Source organism: Aquarana catesbeiana, linkage group LG04 (genome assembly GCF_042186555.1).
Source record: "Aquarana catesbeiana isolate 2022-GZ linkage group LG04, ASM4218655v1, whole genome shotgun sequence".
Taxonomy (NCBI): domain Eukaryota; kingdom Metazoa; phylum Chordata; class Amphibia; order Anura; family Ranidae; genus Aquarana; species Aquarana catesbeiana.
Window position 1 is genome coordinate 391929846 of NC_133327.1, and position 27026 is coordinate 391956871.

At 41.4% G+C, this 27026-nt stretch overlaps 1 protein-coding gene across 2 annotated transcripts in view; it reads right to left on the reverse strand.

Annotated features, from left to right (window-relative positions):
- Window positions 1–27026, reverse strand: part of TBC1D32 (TBC1 domain family member 32) — a 503914-nt gene that overhangs the window by 118014 nt on the left and 358874 nt on the right. For both annotated transcript variants that reach the window (XM_073627171.1, XM_073627170.1), the window contains exons 25-27: window positions 21094–21202; window positions 15910–16003; window positions 5243–5365 (exon numbers count right to left, since the gene is read on the reverse strand). In XM_073627171.1, coding sequence (XP_073483272.1) covers window positions 5243–5365; window positions 15910–16003; window positions 21094–21202 — 326 coding nt within the window. The remainder of the gene's footprint in view (window positions 1–5242; window positions 5366–15909; window positions 16004–21093; window positions 21203–27026) is intronic.

Sequence of the window (27026 nt, forward strand, 5' to 3'; positions counted from 1 at the left end):
AACCCCCTCCCCGCTCTAGGTATTCAGTTTAGTAGCAAGCAGTTTTTTTTCCATCAGCTCATCCCCCACAGTTATTACCTTTTTGTTTCCACTTGACCCTCCCTTCTAGATTGTAAGCTCTAACGAGCAGGGCCCTCTGATCCCTCCTGTATTGATTTGTATTGTAAGTGTACTGTCTGCCCCATGTTGTAAAGCGCTGCGCAAACTGTTGGCGCTATATGAATGCTGTATAATAATAATAATAGAAGTATCAAAAAACTCCATAGAGGGGTGGGTGCTGTGTCTGTCAATGAACTTAGAGAAACGTATTTTACGGTAAGTAAAAAATCCTATTTTCTCATTCGTTCATTGACAGACACAGCCTTCTTTATTCAGAACGGTAGGGACGTCCCAAAGCAGTGCTGAACATGAGGGGTGGGACAGTGAAAAATCCCAAGGCTAACACAAAAGCCAACCACCTAACAGGAGCTTCATACAGGACAACCTGAACGATACCCCTTCAAGAGGGATTAGATCCTCTTAACAGCAGCCTGCAAAAAGCTTGCGGCCAATAAAGGAAACTTCGGATGCCAACCCATCCACTTCGTAGAACTTGTGAAAAATGGGCCATGAACACCTGAAGACAGAAGGCCCAAGACGCACTAGGCGCCCGAGAAGAATGTGCTGTAACAGGGAAAGCAAGAACCCGATTCCTGACAGAATAGCTCAAAGTCATCATCTGTCTGATCCATCCAGAAGAAGGCCGCAGAAGAAGCAGACAGCCCCTTTCTTGGCCTGTCTGTGAGTACAGAGAGCCTGACCTCCAAAAGACTCAGTGGCTGGCAAATACAACCGAATCCCCAAAACCACATCCCGGGCAGATAAGGCAAATTCCTTGGGATGTGTTGCCAGGGACACAAGAAAGGAAACACAATGTCCTTGTTCAAATGGAAACCCAGGGACGGAACTATAGAAAAGGGCAAAGCACCACCTAAACCTGGGTAAGGTGAATGAGAAGATAACGCCACCCTTTTCGACACCCTGTGAGCAGAGGTGAAAGCCACCAAGAGGCCACCTTCCGAGACAGAGTAAGCAGTGGAATCTCCCAATATTTTAAGAGAGGGAGAGAGAGAGCGGCTCCTGAAGAACCGAAAACACCAAGTTAAGATCCCACGGTGGTAGAAAAAAAAAAAAACGCACCACTGGAAACAGACATCTAACCCCTTGAATGCACCAGGGAGCGCGAGATCAGGGGATGCTGAAGACCACCACCCAGGCTGACACCTGGCCCTCGATGGTACTTGAGGTGCATTCCGGCTAAACCCCCCCGTAAATGGGGGTTGGAATTGGAGCCACCTAGAAAGAACAAGGATGAATGCCCAGTGCTTCACACCAGTATATTTGCGCTCTCCACACCCAGAGGTTAAAACCTCCTAAAAGATGGATTCTCTAGCCATTAACAGTGTCGGAACTGCCATACCTGGCTTAACACAGCCAGGCCGTTAAAACCAGTGACTCTAAGGCAGGATGGAAGAACGGCTCTGGGACCATAGATCCTTCCCGTGAGTCAGTCGACAAGGAACGCCGGCGACCAGGCGCACCTGGTCGGTGTACCCAGACTGACTGGACCCATCCGGGGATAATAGAATGAAGCCCCGCAGCCATGACCCTGCCTAAAAGCCACAACAGAAGCTGGAGAGGAGGAAAGGCATAGGGAAACGTCACTAGCCCCATGGGCCACCAGAGCAACCCGTGACCTTACCAGAAACCTTTGTGCCGTTCAGTTGAACCAGGGCACCAAGAGAACTACCTCATGAGTGTCCCAGCAGGAACAAACCCGAAGAAACACGGCCCATCCGTGGTCTAACCGTATCCGCCTGTCAGCATTCCACTCCTGGAATGCATACACACCGGGAATACTGGCAACAGCCAGGGCCGCCACAGCCTATTTGACCCGCCCTGGTGAATGGAATAAGCCATCGTGGTTGCCTTGTCTGACTGGAACCGTACCCGGAGCCCCTGAAGCCGATGGGTCCATGATCCAGACTTAGCCTGATCACTCGAAGTTCCAGGACATTACCTGGTAGTCCGGATTCCACCAGCGTACAATGACCCTGAGCAGAACTCAGTCCCAGGACATCCTACCTGGACCGACTGGCATTGATGGTCACCCTGTTTAACACAAGGGGAGAAAGGATTTATCCCACCGAAGAACTGGAGAGCGAGCCACCAGACCAGGGAACCCTGGTTTCCTAACTCAGCCGAATCAGATTGTCCCGAGACCTCTGGCATTTGTCTCATGCCAGGATCTCCCCGAAGGGAGCTTGCATGGAACTGCGCAAATGGAATCATTTCAAAAAGGTAGAAACTCTCATACCCAACACCCACACGCAGGTCCGCAGAGAGCCTACCTGCCAGACAAAAAAATAAGAAACGCAGCATGCAACTTCTGGAGTTTGTCCAAGAGAAGAAAACACGATGGCCAGAGCTGAAGTTCGGGCTTAGATAATCTGACGTTCTGGAAGGGCCCAAGCAGACTTCAGATAGTATAGATGCCTACTGAAATCAGTCAAGGTCTGTATAGAAACTACATTGCCCCTCGGGGGAGCCGAGGAGTGGCAGAACAAGATTGTCCAGGCAGCCAAGACCGCAAACCCCCACAGATGCAACAACGCCCAATCCGGGACCAGAAGGTCCCCATGATGAAGGGGTGCTACCGCCGTGCTAACGAACTCCATCCTGACCTTCTGTACCCACACAATGCAGGTCAGGGCCTTAAAATGTTCCCGACATGGGAACCTTGACAACCACACGCTGCAGCAACGGAGCGTGCACATCCCCCCCTGCGGAGAACAGCAAGTGGTCCGGCAGTAGATGCCCATTCGAAGTAATGACATTCAGGGTACCCCCCAAAATACCTGTCTAAGCACCACTGAGCAGACCTTAGAAGCTCAGCAACCAGGGGAACTACTGCCAAGAGGCGTAGCTGACATACTGCAGTGCCTAGACCATAGGTCCGGCAATGCAGCAAAGGCAGGGGAATTCCCAAATGGGTACCTCACAGCAAGAGAAATTTCTTAAATTTTTTTTAGAAACACAAATGCGCTCTAGACCCTCCCAGTCTTCAAGGATAATATTGTCAAGATAAGAGGGAAAAGGGAACACTTTCGCCACGCAAGACGGCTTATGAGGTATCGGCTCTCCGCCGCAGCCACCGCTGTATCCCCCATCTTGAAAGGTTCCTGCACAGATGTAATAAGTGCGATAACCAGCGCTTTTTCGTGCCCTACTGCAGTCATCCTCACTCCCTGACACCTGCAGGTCCTGCAGGCTTCTCCCTGTTGCCAAGTACCACAACGTGGTGACTAGCCTCTGCTCCGGAGTGATGGCTTGCCCCATGCAGGTATCCTGCCTGCTGATATAAGGGGTCAGCAAAGCCAACAAACGGTGAAAACGGGGTCCGTCATCCGGAGAAAGTTCCTGAAATCATCAGGATTATTCTCACGGATCTCACGGAGCATAGGCATGTGAGAGAATTGGTCACGCTGGAGCAACCAATTCTTGGTCCACGAACTCCTCCTCGCCCTGTTCATGGACTGTGCTTGGGTCAAAGTTAAAAGCCCAACACCAAGCCCCTGCACAGCACGTACTCTACGACGCTACAAAACGGTCAGCTGGTCAGAACGCAGTAACAGAACGCACTGAAGAACAGCAAGGCCTGTGAAGAGCGACCTGAAAATCAGCAACGAGCGGACAAGAATGCAATGGTAAACAAATACGAACTCACTGCACGCACTGAAGAACAGATACAACCCACAAACACAAACTGAACACCAGAAAAACAATCTGAAAACCACGAGTCTGAAAAGCGTGAATCGTCTCTCACCAAACTTTTACACGAGATTAGCAAAAGGAGTCCAAAGGGTGGCGTGCTTGGTATTGAACTGCCCTACATGTTGTACGTCACCGCGTTCTTGACGTTCGGAAATTCCGACAACTTTGTGCAACCGTGTGTACGCAAGACAAGTTTGAGCCATACGTGCAGGAAAAAATCCGATGGATTTTGTTGTCGGAATGTGCGGCCGTGTGTACAGGGCATATAAGTAAGATAGTGAAGATAGTAATAAAATTCACTCAACTATAATCCAATAAAGTGTGTTATCTAGTCACATTTTTTTTTCCTGGAAGGTTTCAATTTGAGTTTTTGAGCACTTTCTGGTCACATATTTAGTAAGTGAACTGAAAACTTATTAGAACAACATTGCTGGGTGTTATTTAAAAATAGTGCAAAGCACTCAGGCTTTTTACAGCCGCCTATCAGATACAGTTTCATAGTTACTGCACCACATTACTGCTTCCAAATATTATATAACAATAAACAATACCTGTTGATCCTTGTGAAGTGATAACTACTTCCTGTGCTCTATGCCTCAGATGTTTTTAGTTAAAGCAGAGCTCCACCCAAAAGGGAAAGTTCTACTTGTTTGCACCCCCCCTCCAGTGGAGGCACTGCCGTATTTGGCAATTTTTGGGGAGGAGGGGGAACAGGTACCTGGTTTTGACAGTTTGGCACCCCCTCCTTTCCCTGCAGTCTTCTGGGACACATCACAGGTCCCAAAAGACTATGGGACCATTCAGCAAGACTCACGTATGCACAGTAGGAAGCTGGCTGTGAAGCCGCAAGGCAATAATACATTGCAGCTTACCAGTCCTTGGGTATAGTACTGAATTAGTGGTGGCTGCTTCTTGTGCTTGAGTGACAGCACTCCCTCCCTGGTTTATATTTAGGAGGAAGTGGTTTTGTTGCCGTAAGAGAGCACAATTTTCATTACTACAGAACAGCTTCCGTTCTCCTCCTCTCCATATTATAATACAAATACTGTAGCTGCTGACTTTAAGTATAAGGACATTTACCTATCCAGAGATCCAGTGATGTCCTCACCCGAGCTGATTCTTCAGTCAGGTTTCAGTGCAGGCGCCAGCATCTGGTAAACTGCAATGTATTATATGTTTGTTCTTGAGATTATATACACTTTTAGGATCTACTCACAAAGCTTTACATGAGCATAAGGATATTTTCAGACACTGAACTTTTTAGAAAATCTAATTGGACTGAAAATATCTATCCCTTTTTTGAAAATGAGGATCCTTATTCTGGTGTTTTAGCTTTGTAAATTGAGCCTTTGGTGTGCACCCTTCTCAGCTGTAATGTGTAATTGATAGTAAGTAATTTTAACATACTTGGTGCCTAACGTGCACTTACCAGATCCCCACAACACTCCTGGTTTAGTTTTGATAGTCTTGCAGAACAATCTCTTACAAGTGTCTATCCAACTTGTTTTTGTTTCTGTGCTTTCAGAAGAGAGGAATTTTACCAGCTCATGTTCTGTAAAAGTAAAATGTAAGCATTTGTACAAATACACCATAGCATATTCCAAGATTATTTAGTATAAGCAATAGTAAAATCTAAAGTATTTAAAGATGAACTCCAAAAACATAAAAAGTTGAATGCAGCTGTGTATTCTTTTAAAATATTTAAACACATTTTACACCTAGAGTAGTAACCCAAACCTGTCTAGATATTAGTCTCTGCTATTTCTTGAACTGCAGCACTCAGACTGGAAGGGGCAAAGGTAGCACTAGGAACTAATCCGACTTTGCTGCACACACATGCTGATGGGAATATGCTGATAGGAGAGGGAACAGAGTGAGCAGAGCTGATGATGGCCCTGGTGATGATGTGGGTAGTGACACCACTGTATTCCTTCACTTTACTAGAGTATGTCATGCCACCCTCCTGATTGTGCTCTCTGGCATTCCTGTATGAATCCCAAAAGTGGCTGGACAGAATTTAAAATTCTTAAGCAGATAGTCACATATGTGCATATAAGCAGTTTGTCAGGAATTTGGCTTTCACATAAGGACTACAGGCATGTCCAGGGTATAAACAAATGTTACATCTGCTGAGGTGTATGCCATGGTCAGATTGCTGCTCTGTCCTTTAAAATCTATACTTTTTTACACCAGATAATACAGCTTCCAGTGTACTTCTGGACAGCTTCAAATACAAGAACTGCAGGTCTCATAGTGCCGACGTGCTGATGTCATTTAACTGCCCCCCTCTCTTCTTGGCCATTTACAGAGAGCTATTTAGTCCATGAATAAATTACAGAATACACAGGGTTCTGAGAATAGCTAAGGGGAGATTAATGACACTAGTTCTACCATCTATGAGACCTGGAGCTCTCATATCCAGAGCTGGCCGGAAGTACAGTGTGACCTCTATTATCAGGGATAAAGAAAGTATTGATTTTAAAGGACAAAGCATCGATCTAGCCAAGGCATACCACCTCAGTCAAGTTAAAATTGCAAAAACCCTGTGCCTGGAGTTCGGCTTTAGGTGTAATATCCTTTATGAGATACTGTATACCAGGGGTCTCCAAACTTTCCACACTAAGGGCCAGTTTACTATTCTTCAATCTTTAGGGGGGCCTGACTGTGGCCGGTGGGAGAATAAAATGTCCAGGGGTCAGTGGGTCAGTGTGAGTAAACAATGGAGGAATAGTGCCCCATCTTTGGTATCAATGGGAGGAATAGTGCCCCACCATTGGTGTCAGTGGGAGGAATAGTGCCCCATCATTGGTGTCAGTGGGAGGAATAGTGCCCCATCATTGGTGTCAGTTGGAGGAATAGCGCCTATCATTGGTGTCAGTGGGAGGAATAGTGCCCCCTCATTGGTGTCAGTGGGAGGAATAGTGTCCCATCATTGGTGTCAGTGGGAGGAATAGTGCCCTATTACTTGTATCAGTGGGAGGAATAGTATCCTATCATGGGTATCAGTGAGCAGACTAGTGCCCCATTGTCGGTGTCAGTAGCAGTAGAACTATGCCCCACTGTTGCCAATAGTGGGATGAAAAATGCCCCAAGGGCCTGACAGAAGCAAGCAAAGGGCCACATCTGGCCCCCAGGCCGCAGTTTGGAGACCACTGCTCTAAACAAACTAGAAAGGGGCTCTGACCTAAATGGAGATAACGATGGGCTGACAATCTAAAAGATTATGCTTTTTTTTTTGAATGATTCACATAACCTTTGAAGTTCACTTCAGGATTATGTCAACTTGAGACCATTTAAAAGGCTGTAATTACAATATTTTTACAAATGTTTTCTTTAGTATGTTCACATTTATTAGTATGAATGACTGCTAAAATACAAAAAGATTACCAAACTTGGCAGATAGATTAAAGGATCAAGAAAAAGAAGAAAAAAAATGATGTGCAGAAAAAGTAAGATGTAGGTATTAGACAGAATACAATTATAAATGAAAGGGGAAATGTCACTCTGGAAAGAATCATTTATTAATAAAAACATGAGTAAAATCCTGTTAAATTCAAGTATTAACTAGTTTGGCAGAATTTTATAAAAAGCAGTAACTGAGTATATGCATATTGTATATGCATTTTTTATCATGTGATAATAGATCATTTTAAAAAGACACTCCGCTATTGCTGGGGAAAAAAAAATATTCCCCTCTGGGTGATCTGTGTATATTGCAAGGATTTTAACAACTTTGTTGTTTAACTTTGTTGCAGATTCCTACTTTTTTGTTATTCTGAAGAAATAGCTGTCGTTTGTCTCTGACCATGTGCAAAGTGAATCTGTATGGGAGTAATTTAATAATCAAGTAGCTGCTGCATGTGCAGGGCTCTAACGAGGAAAGTTGCAGGGTCTGCATCCCTTTAGACGTGATTTTCCTTTGGGAGTATCTCACCAAAAATGACATTTTTGTTGCAGGGAATGCTCAAAATCTGACTTGTATCTTAATGTAGACTTCTGGGAAAATCAGTAACCAATCACACAATCGGGAAATGACATATCTGGGGGGGGGGGACATTCTGTACACCATCTGTGTACAGAATACCTCTAGGTACACATATTGTATTGCATTTTACAGAAAATTACAGCGCTGCAGGTTGAAAAGGAAAAGTAATTTTTTATAACAGTCAATTACAATATGGCCTGTGTTGCAATTGTATACGCTATATATAATTTTGATTATATTTTATTTTGCTAATTTTTTCCCCAAGAATGTAGAGTAGAATGTAAAGCTAAAAATAAGAAACAAACAAATTTATGTCTTATGCCCCGTACACACGGTCGGATTTTCCGATGGAAAATGTCCGATCGGAGCGTGTTGTTGGACATTCCGACCGTGTGTGGGCTCCATCGGACTTTTTCCATCGGATTTTCCGACACACAAAGTTTGAGAGCATGCTATAAAATTTTCCGACAACAAAATCCGATCCTTTAAATTCTGATTGTGTGTAGACAAATCCGACGGACAAAGTGCCACGCATGCTCAGAATAAATGAAGAGACGAAAGCTATTGGCTATTGCCCCGTTTATAGTCCCGACGTATGTGTTTTGCGTCACCGCGTTCAGAACTATCGGATTTTCTGACAACTTTGTGTGACCGTGTGTATGTAAGACAAGTTTGAGCCAACATCTGTCGGAAAAAATACATGGATTTTGTTGTTGGAATGTCCGATCAATGTCCGACCGTGTGTATGGGGCATTACATCCACAAATTTGACACTCAATCCTGACTTGTGCTAAACATTCCCCAGCCCTCTTTTACTAGCCCTGCCATGAGCCACATGGCTAAATACAGATGGCGCAACATCTGGTTGCCTTGGCACTGCAGTTCTAAGTTCCCCTAAAGATTCTCCCAGGCCCAACCACTTGCATATGAGTGTATTTATATTCTCAGCAATGGTATTGTTTATTTTTAAAGAAGCTTGTGTGAACATAACCTAAAACAGCTCAATCAAATAAGAGAACAAGGAATTTTAAACTTGCATTTTTTTTTAACAGGGCTACACTTCCACTATGTCCCTCTTTTTTGTCCAACTGTTGTAACAGTGCCCAGTTCTCTACATCTTGTGGAATATAAGCAAAAGCATAATGCGTTTATTTGAAAATAAATATATTTTATGTGTATCCATGTCTCTAAAAGCTGGCCCCTAAAATTTGCTGTCCAAAGGCCAAATCTTATTTTACATGACCAGTAATCTGTCCCTGTATTGCATCTTAAAGGCATCTACCATTGCTGATCTCCTTCTAGTGGTTGCCCACTTTTTCTGACGTAATACTTTTTGACTTATTGACCCAGGCTAAGTTATTAAAGCTGTTTGATCAGCTTGATAGCCAAGCAACTAGATGTCAGCAATGGACATCTACATATTTCTCCCAACACAGGTTTCCTTTAGGTGCCCATGCATGCAACATAAAACTGCTACAGATCTTTAATATATAGTGTGTGTGTGTGTATACATATACATATGCATATGCATATACATACACACATTTTCACACTTCTATTGTTCACTCACACTAATTATCCAAAGAATGAAAAGGGAGACAAAAAACTTTTGTAATGCTAAACACAGATATTTTTGGGGTTTCACCCAGTGCAAGAACAACCACGTTCACTATATATGTGTCAGGAACCATACAAATAAAGGAAGTACATTAAAATGCATACAAAAAAGTAAACTAATAAGTTTACAAATGTGTTCCTTGTCAGGATAACAGCACGATTTATTTCATGGTATAGAGGACTGGGTTAAAAAAAAAATTGAAAATTTTAGAATTTTTTTTCTGTTAGTAGGATTTCACCATTAATACCAATTTATCAGTCTCTACTGTTGTACTTTTTGCAAAATATATGATATAAATTGATACCTTGTTGGTATTAAAGCTACTGATGGTTTGCCAAATCATTAAAGTGCCTATGAAATAGATGCAGACTTTGACTGTTGGAAAAGATATGCTTCATAGCACTATGCCTCTGGCAAAATTGTGATTGAGTAGGGAATAATAGTCAGAAATCACCTTTTAATTTAATAAAAAGGCAGATTGTGCAGTGTAACTTTCTAACTGCTCTAGTAGTTTTAGAATTAGCAATTAAGATGACTTCTGATGAAGCTGAAAATATGGCCTTGGGCATACTGGCACATAACCTTCCATTTCTGATATGTTCAAGATAAAAAAATGTAGCATTAGAGGATACAAACCGATTTAGTGACACAACTGAAGAAGAATGTATGACTGATATTTCTATCCATTTAGTGAGACACCCACACTGTAGAGTACTCACTATATACAATGTATATAGAATATATCAGTAAAAGCCATGAAATGCAGTATGTGTTTGTCTTCAGCATGTTTAATATATAAACATTCTTCATGGCTTATGTTGTCTTTTCAAACCATTCAACACCAACCATTATTCCTGGCTTCACAAGACTAGAGGCAATAGAAAGCTCAGTTAAAAAAGATTTCCTTACATTTGACTACTAGATTGCCAATTTTAATACTGAAAATGGCAAGTATGCCTGGTAAGTACTATCAGGTATTGTGTGACAAAGCCAAGAGCAGTTATTGACTATTGACTGACTCTACACTGACTGTATTGTTGAAAAATATTTTATTCCACAAAATATGTAAAATGCACATTGCCAAAGAGTTAAAAGACTTGTGGACTGCTGTATGGGGCAGGGGAAGATGAAGATGCTGGTGATGTCTGTTAAATATGCATGAGCTTCCTATGGTCTAAACAGGTGGAAAAGGGGGGCTGGAAAATTCAGTAACCCTAAAGCTGCAAACTTAGCAAGTTGGAAAAATGATACTGTGAAATGGTACTCAACTCTGCCAGCATAGAGCACTGGAGAAAAGATCTAGAAGCAACAATTTCACTGACCACAAAAATATATTTTAAAGCATTATTTGAAAACATTTCCAATAAAAAAAAAAACAGTTAAAAATCATAACATGCAGGAGTACCGTACTATAAAGAGATTAAAAAAGTGGGAGACTTGAATTGGGCTTTAAAGCAGACCTGTGTTTTGCTCACAGAAAAAAATGTTGGTAGGAGTTTCTTGGCATAATAGGCTTTGTACATTTCTTAATATAACAATGTGACCACAGCATTGCTAGCCCACATCTTTAATACAATTTAGAAGGACTTAAAGTGGATGTAAACCCTCACATATACCCAGTGAAGTGAACAGCCTCAGATAATACACAGAGATAAAACAAATCCGCCTACATAAGTTTTACTTGTATATCTGCTGTCTTCAGATTTCTACACAATTTAGAAAGTGAACATCATGTTAAAGTTTTTTATTTCTGTTCCACCACTGGGTGTGGATTCTTGGCATACACTGTGTAACAGCTGATTGGAGGAAAAGTACACACCTTCACTCCACATAGGCAGAGGAATGAAGAAACATGCAGAGCTGTGCTGTGTATAGACCAGCTCTCTGCTAATCTATCTCTATGCACCCTCCCCGACACAAATTTCTAGCTGCTTTTATCTTCTGTGTTTGAGAACTTGTCAGAAGTTATCATGCTGATAACAGAGGAACGAAGCAGCAGAAACGCATGTAACTCAAAGCTTTGGAGAGAGATAAGTAAACACTGCAGATATATGTGCCCATCCACTTTAAGCTAACCACACATGCAACAATATGATTGCACAAAGTACTATACTACTATCAATTTAAACAGTACAACAAGCTAAATGTATGTGGGTTCACATAAGATCCAATGGGGTTGATTTACTAAAAGAGTGGAGACTGTTCACTTAGCAAAGTGAATGATAGCATTTCACTTTGACTACCCAATCACAGGTACAGTATAGGAGATTAACAAGAAAAAGAATAATTTTTGATTTACTGCAAAATCCATTTCGTATAGTATATTAGGAGACACAGGTTGTATTCAGGTGCATAAGGTTGTGCAGCTAATAGGACAGCCTAGTATGACCCCTGCCACGCCCATTATGCCTCAGATTTGTAGCATGCAATAGTAGACGTGGGTCATAAGAAATGAGGGGATGGATTGGTGTCCCTTAATGTACTTCAAGAAAAGATTTTACACTATGTCAAACATCCTTTTTCTTAAATAATAATTAAAGGGCACGGACTTTAGATTTAGAACATGTTTCAAATCTTTCCGACGGACTTGAGTCCGGTCGAAAAATCCGTTCGTCTGTATGCTAGTCCGACGGAAACCGATGCTAGGGCAGCTACTGGCTACTGGCTATGAACTTCCTTATTCTAGTCCGGTCGTACGTCATCACGGTCGAAGCCGTCGAACTTTGGTGTGATTGTGTGTAGACAAGTCCGATTCGACGGAAGTCCATCGAAAAGTCAGTCGAAAGTCCGTCGAAAGTCCGTCGAAAAGTCCGATGTGATTCATTCCGTCGAAACTCCGGTCGTGTGTACACAGCATAAGACTACCCTCTCCCGGAATGACAATGCTGCTGTCCAAAGGTGGCTCCTTTGCTCCTCTATAGAGTTGAGACATCCTAAGACAGGCAGGGTGTTACTGGCAGGATCACCAGCTGAAAAAAGCCATCAACCTTAAAGCAGGATGGTAAACAACTCCTTGGGATAAACAATATGGATGACTTGGGAGAGCCCAAAGAAAATCTGGCAGGAGTCTGAAAAGTTCAGAGTACCATCCCTGCCTGGTCTAATTCAGTACGATAAGAATCACAAGAATGCCCACTATCTTGAACCCGCAGTGCAGGTAAGGGAAAAGCTTCCAGAGGAGGAAAAGCTTACATTGGGCTCAAATGATCCCATGGAGTCACCAGAGCAACCACTGTGAAGGATCCCTGGACCTGAAGAGAAACCAGCCAATGACCAAATCGGTCCACATTTGTTCAACATCCAAACTTGAAACTCCATGAAGTGAAAAGAGCATTTGTCCACATATTGATCAAAAAGGAAAGCTGCCTGCTGAGGGCAGGCACCTTGATGAAAACCCAGAGGCCATGGACAGGCCAAAGGGAAAGGCCAAAGGGAAAGGTGATAAATTGGTAATGCTGATCATCCACTGCAAAGAGCAGATAGCGCTAAGGCAGAAAAAATTGGAATGTGTAAGCAAGCATCCCAGATGTCTATTGATGCCAAAAAAAAATATCAGAAGCAAAGTGGGAGGCAAGTACCCAACTTTTTCATTTTCTATATAGAACTTTTTAGCCCATAGGACAAGTTAAGTGTCTGCAAATCCAGAATGGACCAGACTTGTTTGGTTTAGAAACCGTAAAAAGGCTTAAGTAGAAACCTTAAAATCTTTCTTCTATTTGTACTAAAGTTGATGACTCCTTGAGACAAGAGCTGCTGGACAGCAGCAAGCATATCCACCCACCATGATGGGAAGGGAGATAGGTTTGACAGCATGAAGCAAGGAGGAGGGTTTGTAGCCCCTGGAAATTACATTCTGTACCTAGGCGTCTGAGATTTTCGGGGACCAGAAGGCCAACAAACACCCCCACTCTGAGAAGTGGCGGGCACACCATCACTGGGTAGAAGTCTTGGATCAGGCCTTGGCTGGTTTGGAGGGCATATCTTCTTATGAAAACACATTCCTACCTAAGATTGGAATTGGTAGACTGAGAGGGACTGCTGTAGTCGCCAATCCCCTTTCCAGGAGGGCTGACAATTTGTAATATAGATCAGCTGCATTAAAGCTTTGATCCTGGGCCGGAAGGCCTGGGGTGGGAAAATCAGTGCAAAGTAAGGTGCATTAGGCCCAGCAGGGGAGAAAGCACGATTACTGAGCGTACGGCCAATAGGGGATTCTGCGGAAGTAGGAGAGGGTGTTAGGGCATGCTGGCAGCTCCCATGAGTGACTGGGGTGTAGGTCAAAGTGGCTGGGGTGAGCACTTGCCTGTGTTCTGGGGCTCCTTCCATGCTGGGAGCATGAGGCTGTTTTCCAGCAGCGGCGTGGTGGCCAGCTTGGTACACCCGGCCCGGGTGGAGACTTCAAAATGTAGCCCTAGGTCTCACCAGACGGCCAAATTAATCATCCGGGGGTGTTCTCTAGTGGTTAGGGGGGACAATCCCCTTGCTGTGAGCAGTCCTGGGTTGTGAAGTATAATGCTGTAGGCGCCGTTGGTCTGGGGAGGTGTGGAGCTCTGGGCTCAAGCGGCCATCTTGGATCTCTCACACATGCGCACTGCTGATATTTTTGGTCTTTTTTCATTTATATAATAAAAAATAAAAAATCCAGTGGTGATCAAATACCAACAAACCTCTATTTGAGTGAAAAATATATATATACATTTAATTTGCATACAATGTTGCATGATCATGCAATTGCCAGTTAAAAGTAGTGCAGTGCTCAATAGCAAACAATGCCTTGGTCATGAAGGGCATAAAATCTTCCAGAGGTAAAGTGGTTAAAGTCTATGTTGCCATAAAAATAATATTATACCAACTCTTCCTTATGTTTATTTGCTTATATTTCATGGCTTTATGTGCACAGTGCTTCAGACTGCACTGAGATCATTGACCAGGTTATTCTTCCTGGATCTCAGGGCCAGCCCATCAATTACTGAAAGATCTTGAAAGATCTCCCCAACTCCCCCCCCACATTTGCACAATTGACTTATCCAAATGTCCTTTTTGCAAGGACTTAAACAGATTTATGACTGAATTACAGAGATCTTGTGGCATTTTGTTAATTCATTCATAGCTATGTATCTGCGTCCTGCACATGTAACTATTTCATATCTACAGGAAAACCACTATGAAGAAGTCACTGAGATCTCACAATGTTAGTCTAAGAATTGCCTGGAATGTACTGGTGACATACCCTTCTCAGTGGGCAGCTGGAAGGCACTGACTATGTTACCAATGCCTAAGGAGAGGTAGAAGTTGGGACACAGTAAGGGGTCTACTTATGTTTTCACTTGAGAATTACACAGGTTTCACCTAGAATTCAACATTTTCCAACTTAATCAAATTAGGAAAAATGTAAATCTTGTTTAAAAGTTTTGTGAAAACATTTATAATTTGTAATTGCAGGATTTTAAACTAACGTTGTGTAGCATTTATGAATGGCTCTGCAGAGCTGGGGTAAAAGGTCTGTTTTAATATTTAAAAAGCAAACCACCATGAAGACAGGGCAGAGAAAGGGTTGTTGTAAGTGAAGACCTAATTACTTACAATAACAGTGTTAAAGGTCAGTAGAAGGCATTGACTAAATAATGTTTTAAAAGAGAAGTGTGGGTTACAAAAAAAAAAAAAAAACATTCATGCTCACCTAGATGGCTGCCACAGCTATCCAATGCTGTAGGTGTCCCCCACCAGCTCCACATTGTAAATGGAGTGATCAAAGAACACTGATTGCTCACTTCTCATGTCTGCTCTAAGCAGAGAATGGTGACTGTCACCGCTCTGTGCTCTGCCCCTCCAGTGCTCAGTGGAGCACCATGCTGTAGAGGGAGTGGCTGGCTCAGGATCTCAGCGGTGCGCTGGTGGTCCAGCATTTGGGAGAATCCAGACATTTTTGTCAGGATCCCTGCAGAGCCTGAACCGGCTCTGTGATGTCAGCAGACAAGTGGGGTTTAACTAGCTGATGGCTGAATCTAGCACTTAGTTCTGCACTCCTGTGACCTATAGGAGAAGTATGGACAAAGAGCATTGGCCATACTTCTCCTTTTAAGATGCAGTTTTAGGATTATGATACAAGAATTTTATTTCTGGTTACGCTGAGATCTCCCCTTACTATGCAAATGTATGGCTAGTATTAATAAACAATATTGTGGTTTGGAAGGATTTTTTTGCAAGGCCAAAACTCATTTCTTAGAGAGTTTTCTTTGATACTTTGATACAATGCACCTGCACATAAATTCTGACCAGAACAAGCATGCTAATTTTTACATTTTAAGGCTAATTATATCTTAAAGACAAACTAAATCTGAATAAATACATTTTAATCACACACACAATGTCTAATATGCACATATTTTTGAATTTTGGGCAGCTATTGATTTCAAATGAAAGGCATGTGAACTCATTATTGAGCAAACCAGATTACATCAAATTGAGACCTTATAGAATTATTGATTCTTACCCTGTTTAGGGTCATCAGGCACAGAAATCTCTGGTATGTAGAAGTTTGGCATGGGATAAGATGAAAACATTGGCCAAGGATACGGATCATTTCCCTAGACATAAAAAATCACAAGCATGAAACATATTCAGCAGATTAATAGCTTTCCCACACTTCTACTGTACAAACTGAATATATTAATTCCAGCAGTATGTGTCTCCAGTAGCTGTCAAAATGACTGCTATCAAATTAAAACTACATTAAGTTACAAAGTTAAATGCTGTACTTTGCCATGATTAAAAAAAAACAATAAAGGCATTAAATTCTATGGGTGTGACAGATTTATCACTTATAACAAGTATCTTCTGAAAGTGGTGTTTATCAATGTCTTCCCCCTCCTTCTTTTTTCCATTAAAATGAAGGTAACAGCTTTCTAAAGACACTATCTTTCCAATTTTTCACATCTATCTTGCTTTCTCTTTTTTGAGTCAAGAGCAATTTCCATCAAATCAACTGGAGACTGACAGCATGCATAGGAGTGTGGCACTTAACAAAAGAATCTGTCTAATGAACAGTTCAGCTGGAGAATGCAGAATGAGTTCAGTGGACATTTAATGCTGTGGAAGAGATATAGAAGATGTTTAGATTTATTAGGTAAAGTGCCATAGCTGCCATGAGTTAGGTGTGCGTCTTTATCTATATTTTATATAATATGGAAAAATGTGATTTCCAATTCCATGTAGACAAAAATGGGAGATCAATATTGATGGAGAACTAGAGGATATATGGGACCAAACAATGAAGAATGTTCAGCTGGTCTTGATATCCCCCACGCATAGAATGACCCAAATTTTTATTCTGTACAGGGCGTATTGACCACCGGAGCTGCTGCATAGAGTAGGCAGGAGGGAAAATTCTGAATGTCCAAGATGTGCGAAATCCCCTGAATCTTTCATACATTTGTTTTGGAGATGCCCAAAACTGTACCAGTACTGGCAAGATGTAATAGTGAAGCCCTACCTCACAGATGAAAACCCTGAACTAAAAATGCCTCAGTAATATAATGCAGAGATAATAATGACCCCTACTGGAGTCTGTATAATCAAAACAAATGACGTGCTACAAAACGTGAATAATCAAACGAATAGAATCCACAAAAATGCATAATCAAGCAAAAACGTAATATCATAATTCATCCAGTCCATTAAAAATGTGCATTCATCTGTAAAATCGTGCAATCGTGGATAATCAATACTAGTGAACTTGTATGTGCACCAAGTGTGCCCTCCACCAGTCACACTATGCGCTCACCTCCTAGGATGACCCTCATGAGGTCTAGTTGCACCTTCCTCTTAGGGGTATAAATCCAGTGGTCTTTAAGCTCCTATGGATAGACTCCTGTTCTCTTATGCACTATCCCTCATAGCAATGGTATCATAAAGGTAAAGAGGAAACTGACAGTGTAAAACTGTAAATGCTTTTTTTATTTAACAGATACAAATTCCATTCACATTTATGAATGCACTAGCCCTGGTGGATGCAGGTAATTAGTTCTGCACAATGGGGATTGGGCCCCTAGGATCAATTATACATCTGTAAGTCCTCGGCCCTGCTTCCTTTGTGGGTACCTGTATACTTCCTAGTAGTACGAAATTATGTCACAAGCTCCTGCTGAAGCATTTCATCACTGCCCACGCAACTTTATCAGGAGGTGTGTCACGTGGGCAGTGGCGAAATGCATTGGAGCGAAGCTTGTGACGTCAGTGCACTTGCAGAGTGCATAGTCTATTTGCTTTTAGATTGGCCAACATTTTTAACTTCAGCTTGTTCAATTAAGCTTTGAGAAAAATATCTGGAAGCTGATTGGTTTCTTTGCAGAGCTGCACCAGATTTTGCACTCTCCAGTTTTAGAAAATCAACCCCAATGTACAGGCGTATCTCAAAAAATTAGAATATCAACTAAATGTTAATAATAACTCAGAGTGATGTATTTCAAGCATTTCTTTTTTTTTATTATTTTGATGATTTTGGATTACAGCTAGTGAAAACCCAAAATTCAGTATCTCAGAAAATTAGAATATTACATAAGACCAATAAAAAAAAGGATTTTTAATACAGAAATGTTGGCTACTGAAAAGTATGTCTATGTACAGTTTAGTATGCACTATGCCAATACTTGGTCGGGGCTCCTTTTATATGAATTACTGCATCAACGCGGCGTGGCATGGGGGCGATCAGCCTGTTGCACTGCTAAGGTGTTATGAAAGCCCACCTTATGTGCATGAACAGTATAGTATGCACTCAATACTTAGTCAGGGCTCCTTTTGCATGAATTACTGCATGAATGCGGCATGGCATGAAGGCGATTAGCCTGTGGCTCAGCTGAGGTGTTATGGAAGCCCAAGCTGCTTTGGTAGCGGCCTTCATCTACATTGTTGGGTCTGGTGTCTAATCTTCCACTTGACAATACCCCACAGATTCTCTATGGGGTTTAGGTCTGGCAAGTTTGCTGGCCAATCAAGCACAGAAATACCATGATCATTAAACTAGGTATTGGTACTTTTAGCAGTGCGGGCAGGTACTAAGTCCTGCTGGAAAATGAAATCCGCATCTCCATAAAGTTGGTCAGCAGAGAAAAGCATGAAGTGCTAAAGAATTTCCCGGTTAGAGGACTGCACTGACTTTGGACTTGATAAAACAAAGTGGACCAACACCAGCAGACGACATGGCTCCCCAAATGATCACTGATTGTGGAAACTTCAGAATGGACCTCATGCAACTTTGATTATGTGACCCTCTCCACTCTTCCTTCAGACTCTGGGACCTTGATCTCCAAATGAAATGCAAAATTTTCCACAGTCTGTGATGACTGTGCTTAATTGGCCAGCAAACTATACAGATAGAGAATCTGTAGGGTATTGTCAAGAGGAAGCTGAGAGACACCAGACCCAACAATGCAGACAAGCTATAGGCTGCTATCAAAGCAGCCTTGGCTTCCATAACACCTTAGCAGGGCCACAGGCTGATCGCCCCCATGCCACGCCGCATTGATGCAGTAATTCATGCAAAAGGAGCCCTGACCAAGTATTGAGTACATATTGTACCGTACATATACATACTTTTCAGTAGCCAACATTTCTGTATTAAAAATCCTTTTTTTATTGGTCTTATGTAATATTCTTATTTTCTGAGATACTGAATTTTGGATTTTCACTAGCTGTAAGCTATAATCATCAAAATTAAAGAAAGAAATGCTTGAAATATATCACTCTATGTGTAATGCATCTATAAAAAAAATATATGAGTTTCACTTTTTGAATTGAATTACTGAAATAAATTAACTTTTTGATGATATTCTAATTTTTTTGAGATGCACCTGTATCTCGCACACCGCTAAGTTCTCATTGACAAGCAGCAAATTATTCAGAAAGCAGATGTGGGCTGCACATCTTGGGTATGTATTACTGATTGGTAAAACTGCATCATGCCAGTATTAATTTATCATGATTGAAATATGAAGATATTAGTAAAACACATTGTTTCCAATCCTGTGATAACAGCACTACTATGGATTTAGCAACATGACAGTAATCTGCCTACGATAACAAAGGGGAAAATGTCAGGAAGGGGCTCCATGTAACATAGGGCAGGCCCCGACTACAACTTGCAATAGGATTTAAAAGAACCAAACTTAATTTTGTATTTATCTCCTATAATGGGAAAATAACAGCCAGAATCTGACAAGCAGATAGCGATGTCTACTTTTCTTTCTTATTTGTTTACAATTCAGTTCTACTGCCCTTGGGTTATGCTTTTATTTATTTATTTTTTTTGGCTATACACCTGCAAATAGATTTTTGTGATATAACATGGGTATCTCTGTTACATTTCCAAATAATTGTACATGTTTTTTAAACAATAAGGTTCAAAAACTTTAGGGTATCCGCTTGTGGAAATGTTATAATGATGTATTTCTAACAGCATGGGAATAGTTTATTAAAGATAATAGTTTCCCTCAAATGTCTACCCTATGATCTGCTCATTTTATATATACTGCAGGTAGTTTTTACTCATATTTATTATTATAGGGAACATGAAGGTATACATAAACTAATAATTAATCTTTCCAGTTTTCTTTCCTATACAGAAAAAAGAAATACAGCTTACAGCACTGGAATTTGTATGTACCAACTGCAGATCACTGCTCAATTGATGCCTAAAGAATAAATCAATTATTCTGATAATTCTGACATTGTAGAGCACAGTGGTGTAATAATACAGACTGAATGTCATATTATCTAGTTCGATCTGCCCCCTACAGACCATTATTCTATCGATTGTACTCAATATTTGCCTACAGTTGTCTTTAACATTGGATGCTACAATGCTCAAACAGACCTGACATTCTGCTGTGCCTATGGTACCTAAGTAGGGGTAATCAAAGTCAACAGAAAGACCCTTACCTCCAAAGCCAGGGCTACACCACCTATTATTGCTTATAGTAAGGTTGCTCATCAAAGACTAGACAGTCAGATTAGTATAGTATATTATTCATATCTGATATTGGTAATGTCTGGGCCAAAAAAAACATGTTTGCTGTGTGTTTTAAATTATTGACTTCGTATACACCCTCATATACCCCTATATCAGTCATTATGTGCACAGTGCAAATAATTTTGGTTGGGGACATTGAACATCTCAAAGCTGCTGATTAGCGAGATCCTTCACCACCAGCCAAATTATTCATAATATTGGGTACAAGGATAGGCAGAGCAACCATTTGTTACAAAAGGGGTGCTACTTGGGAGTGAAGAGTATTTATGAGGAGGTACATTACTAAACATATATTTTGGGAAAAAAAAGACATATGTACCTGTAATTTGCAGAAAATTTCAGATTCTCCATTAGATAAATTTATGTGGTTTTTGCTATTTCGCACACATTTTCTGGGTAAAACAAATGGACTTTGGGTATTAAAACTGGCTAAAAGGAAGGACTGGGTGCTGCCCATCAAAATCATTCAGATGTTTGTTACCATTTTAACTTCCACTAGAAAAATTATATACATAATTCAATTGCATTGTACAAACAACACTGCTTATATTCCTTCCCTCAAGCTTTTACTTATTAAAGCCCAATTCCATTCATATAGGACTTATTTAGCTTTCACATTTAACTTTGGAACATATCAAAGAAAATCAATACCTGGAGCAAAGTTCTAGGAGGTAGCACACGCTCATGTGGACCTCCAACAACATTCATCCGAACCAAAATATGGTTTCTCTCCACAGATAAGCCATCGATAATTAAATTTCTGCAAATACATCCAATTGTTAATTTCTAAACATCAAAAGATGTGACCAGCTTCAGAAGAAAAGTCTCATTACAATATAAAAATGAAAAAATTCACGATTTACAATGCTGGTGCTATAATGTGAGAGGGAGTTCTGGCAGGAAGGTATTTAAAACAATACTGCACGCAGCCTTTTTAGCCACATGGGTGGCAAATTTGCATCTTTCTTGCAAAGGCTTAATTTATACACATGACTAAAACGACCTCAAGCTAAGGCCATAGAGAAGATGCCAAAGAATCAGAGATGACATAGACTTACTTGACATGAAAACAAGGACTGAGGTAGCACAGCCAATTACACACAAGATATAAAAAGGTAACAGTGCTTACTTCACTGAATCCATAGATTGTTACATTCCATCTCATTTACCTCTACCATCTCATATAAAGCATTGGTATCATAGACATTTCGTATATGTACTAAATAAAGACAAAAATATGAATATTAAATATAAAGATGACCATGGAAATTGGTGAATGGTCGGCTGTGCATGCACAATCCAATTATTAGTTTTCTTGGCCACACTTGGTTATCACACAACTGCTCCAATTTAAACTATTGTAAACAAACATGTCATACTTACCTGCTCTTTGCAATGGTTTTACACAGAGCAGCCTCAATCCTCCTTTTCTCTGGTCCCCTGCCGGAGCTCCTGGCTCCTCCTCTTCGGTGAGTGCTTCCATAGGAAGCTGCTTCCTATGGGGGCACTCATGCAGGCTCGATACCAAGCCATGCTGCCTGCATCTGTAGACACAGACAGTCCTGCTCACCCTGTTCCCTGCTCCTACGTTACAAAATTTGATTGACAGCAGCTATCAATCTGCCCTGTGAGGAGGGAGAAAGCGGAGACAGCCGCTGCATTCGGGCACATCACTGGTTTGAGATTGGGCTCAGGTGAGTATAAGGGGGGGCGGGGGGTTCTGCAGTACATAAGGGGTTTTAGCTTAATGCAGAGAATGCATTAAAGTCTTTGTAAACCTTTATTTTTTTTTTTAATAACAAACGTCTACGCACTCTGTGCAATGGTTTGCACAGAGCAGCCCCGATCCTCCCCCTCGTGGGTCCTGCGGTGGCACCCCTGGCCTCCTACCCTCTGCCTAGTGCCCACTAAGGCAAGCTGATTGCTATGGGGGCACTCGTGTGTCCACAGTTCCAGCAAAAACCATTAGTGATCAAAATTTTCTCCTTCCTTTAACCACTTCAGCTCCGGAAAGTTTATCTCTCTTCATAAACAGACCATTTATTGATATACGGCACTGCGTTACTTTAACTGACAATTGCCTAGTCGCGCGACGCTGTACCCAAATAAAATTTATGTCCTGCTTTTCTCACAAACAGAGCATTCTTTTGGTGGTATCTGATCACTTCTGCAGTTTTTATTTTTTGCGCTATAAACAAAAAAAGACTGTCAATTTTGAAAAAAAAAATATATATATTTTTTACTTTCTGCTATAAAACATATTCAAAAAATTCAAATTTCTTCATCAATTTAGGGAATTATGTATTCTATAAAACAGTGTATATTCAGCGCAATAAATAAAACTTGATGCAAAAAACAAAAAAAAACAAAAACCAGCGTAAATAGAAAATCACTTGCCTTAGGAAAGGCTAAATATGATTGCTGACAACATTTATTAGAGTATATTCACATGTGGCTCTCGTACAAGATTCAATATAGCAGACCAATGTAGCGCAACCAATATATGCCATAACACATTAAATAATATATAAAGTCCTAATTTGTGGTAAATTTCCACCTCGATGTGACTAAGTGAAACTTTGAAATAATAGTTCAAGAAATCCAATGACTTCAGTGACCACCACTTCTGGCTGAAATGTCTGCTCACCTCCAATCTATGACCCCATAACAGAGTACCAATCTAGGGTTGCTACATCATCCCTTTAATCCAGGACACACATTAATTACACAGGTTCTGTGGCTGATTAAGGTGGTAATTAAACTCACTTGGTGCCTTAACTGCATTAAATCAGCCTCAGATCCTGTGTAATTAATATGTGTCCTGGATTAAAGGGATGATGTGGCAACCCTGTCTCAATCGCCTGTAAGTATGTCACCCAGGAAATAACGAGGGTACTCCAACAGACATGCCTGGACAACACTGACCTCCTCTTGGGATCTCAATCAGTCATGTGTAACCAAAAAATAATAAGAGGAAATCATAGTGCTCTCTGCTTGAAAATGTATTGTAAAACTCTGAACAGGGATTAAAAATACTCACAGAAACGTGTAAAACATGCACATCATCATTAGCTCTCTATGCTGGCACACAAGGAAAAAAAAAAACATCCTGAACCATGGCTCATCCCACTTTGCTCCATTCAGGAACCTGTGCAGAGGAAGAGGCGCGCCGATCATCAGTGAGCGGGGATTACCTGCTGTAACAGCTTTCTTTTGAATTGACGGGTATTCCCAGCACTCACCATCACGGTGTGTGTCAGCATAGTGAGCTGATGATGATGTGCATGTTTTTCACATAATTATGTCTTTTTAGTTGCGGTACACTGGTTTTGTTATATTCAATATGTATATTTTTGGTAAAAAAAATCCCAATAAGCGTATATTGATTGGTTTGCGCAAAAGTTATACTGTCTACAAACTATAGGATAGATTTATGGAATTTAATTATTTTTTTATAAGTAATGGCGGGACTGCGACATTCTGGTAGACAAATATGACACTAAGTGACGCTTTTTGGGGACCAGTGACTCAAATACAGTGATCAGTGCTAAAAAAAAATGCACTGTCTCTGTACTAATGACACTGGTAGGGAAGGGGTTAACATCAGGGGCGATCAAAGGGTTAAATGTGTTCCCTGGGAGTGCTTGCTAACTGTGGGAGGGGGGGTGCTTTGACTGGGGGAAGACAGAGATCAATGTTCCTGCTTAGCAGAAACACAAGATCTCCATCTTCCCCTCTGACAGAACGGCAATCTGCCTTGTTTACAGGGAGACCGCCGTTCTGTCTACCTCTGGAACAATGGGCGGGTCTTAGCGGACATCGGGACCAGACCCGCTGATTGGCTCCCTCTGTGTCCAATCACAGCGACAGCAGGTTGCCAGCAGCGAGCATGCGCGCCCCAACCCGAAGTTGTTCTGAAGGGCCGCCCTGCCACAGTATATATGTGAGGGGCGGTCCAGAAGTGGTTAAGGAACTGTGTGTGAATAATATGTGTAGTTAGGGGGAGGGGACAATATAACTTATTTTTGCTCGGTGGATTTACTGGTACTACATCCTCTAATATTACATTGGCGCAAAGAAAAATCCCTAAACAAAACAACATTAAATAGGACATTAATGGTACCACATCATAGATATATTAAAAAATATATAACATCTTTATTATTACAATATTAAAAAGTTAAAATATTATTACAATATTAAAAAGTTAAAATCCCAAAAGGGATAAATTGCACATTTAACAAACAAGCTAGTCTGCACAGTCTGTAACCACAATTTAGACAAATACAAAGTGATGTGACCCCAAACTCTGGCAATCACATTCATCGTGATGGTTTATTTGACGCATTTTGCAGGACAAAGCCTGCTTCTTCGGGATGAACAAAGCTTTTCTTCAGGATGAACAAAGCTTTTTAAATGTCTAAAAATATAAAGACAAACATTAACCGACTAAATTCAATTTAAAGAGGAACTGCAGTCTGCTCACATCATTTGTAATAAAAACATCTTTGCCATTCTGAAGCTTCCCTCCAGCCACGTTGCATATTATTTTATATATACTGTGATTCTGTACTTGCCAAATATGCTGCAGAAATCTCCCTCCACTAAGTCTAGCTGTAGCCATTTTAACTGTGTGCAGCTGAAGCTGCTGCCTGTTTACTTCCTGGATTTACACAGACACACACCTCTAGCTCTGCAGCTCCCATTGGCCCTCTTATGACTTATCCCGCCTCCCTTCCTGGCAAACTCTCATGAGAGTTAGAGAGAGAGCTGTGCATGATGTCATAAGCCTAGGCTAATGACCTGACAAGAAACAGGAAGTGGGCTGTATAAGGTATTTACTGGCAGAAAAAAAATGTTTTACTATCCAAAGTTAAAAAAACAAGGGCAAGATATTTAATAGATGGAAAGTTGAAAAAATGACTGAAGGCCTGCTTTAACAAACATACAGGTGTATGTATATTACAATGTTGCCTATGTTGGCAGAGATGTTGGCAGAGTGTGTAATGCAATAAAAGCCAACGTGGAACAGCAAGACCTAAAGATGAATGGACCCAAACACTCCAGGCCTCCAACCAGGACAGAAAATATGTTCTTCGAGAAGAAGCAGGCTTTGTCCTGCGAAATATGTTGAAGAAACCATCATGATAACTGCCCGTAAATGCTAGAGTTCGGAGTCAGGTTACTTTGTATTTGTCTAAATTGTGGTTACACACCGTGCAGACTAACTTGTTGGTAAAGTCCTATTTAGTTTTGTTTTGCTTAGGGATTTTTTTTTCTTTTGTGCTTTAAGGAACTATAGAAAACATCAGCTGAAACCATGTAGCCAGTCAGGAGTAAAATAAAATAACAAAGCTGATTATATATTCCAATTTTATGTATATGGTAATATCTGTATTATGTATAAGTGAATACCTCAGGACTTGTGCAGATAAAGGAGGTGTTAAAAGCGAATTTTCAGCCAAAACTTAATATGGTTTTGGGTAATGTGGAAAGGCTAGCTCTGATTCACTTCTAATGCCTTTTACACCCAGGCAGTTTTTTTTTTTTCGTTCAGCCCAGTAGGCTAAATGAAAAAAAAAACAGGAGCTCATTGTACTAACTATGCAATGTTAATACAGCAATCTCCCCGCTGAGCTATTGTGTTCTGAAAGGGGCCCACCCCCCCCGGGACCCACCCCCCCCGGGACCCATCCCTCCCGGGACCCATCCCCCCCCCGCCAGAACACACCGGTTAGCACTAGCATCCACTGCGAGTGATGATCAGATACTGATCAGCTGCCAATCAGCCGCTGGTTTTCCAGCGTGCCTGTTCAACAGAAGATAGATGTTAGGCTGACTGTCAACCGATTTCCATTGAACCAGCCGATATTCAGCCAGTGTGTATCAGCCTTAAAGGAGAAGTATAGCCAAAAGTCGTTTGGCTGTACTTCCCCTTATGGATCACAGGAGTGCAGTTCGTGTTGCCCTACTGTGACCCATTTTCAGCAGAGCGGGCTGAAGTCCACACTCTGCTGACATCACAGAAGTCAGTCTAGGCTATACGTTATCATGACTATGGAGTTTGAATCCGCCTAGATCCCTGGACCGACACCCGGATCAGCCTCTCAGCCAGCCGCTGAGAGCCTAAGCCAGCCGCTCCCACCCCTCTACAGCTCAGTGCTCCAGTGAGCGAGGAGGGGCAGAGCAGAGAGCTGTGACTAACAGTCAGCAGCTCTTTGATCAGGGAGCTTAGAGAACCAAATGATCGGCGGTGTTCGATCGCTCGGTTCTCAGTGTTAGAGTTGCCGGGAGATCGATGCAGCATAAGACCACCTAGGTTAGTATGAATAATAGTGATGGAAAATGTGGGGAAAAACTGTGCTAAAATAAGATGAATGAAAAAAAGCTGCTAACACTCAAACAAAAAAAGTCTAACGTGAATAATGGAACAACAGTGTTGCGCTAATATAAACAATAAAATAGCAATGCATGTGCTTAAACACAATCTGTATGTGTTAAAAAAGGTGTGTGAAAAACAAAAATAAATGTGCATTAACACAGTGAACACGATAAGTGCATGAGTCCAATAGTAGATATAAACT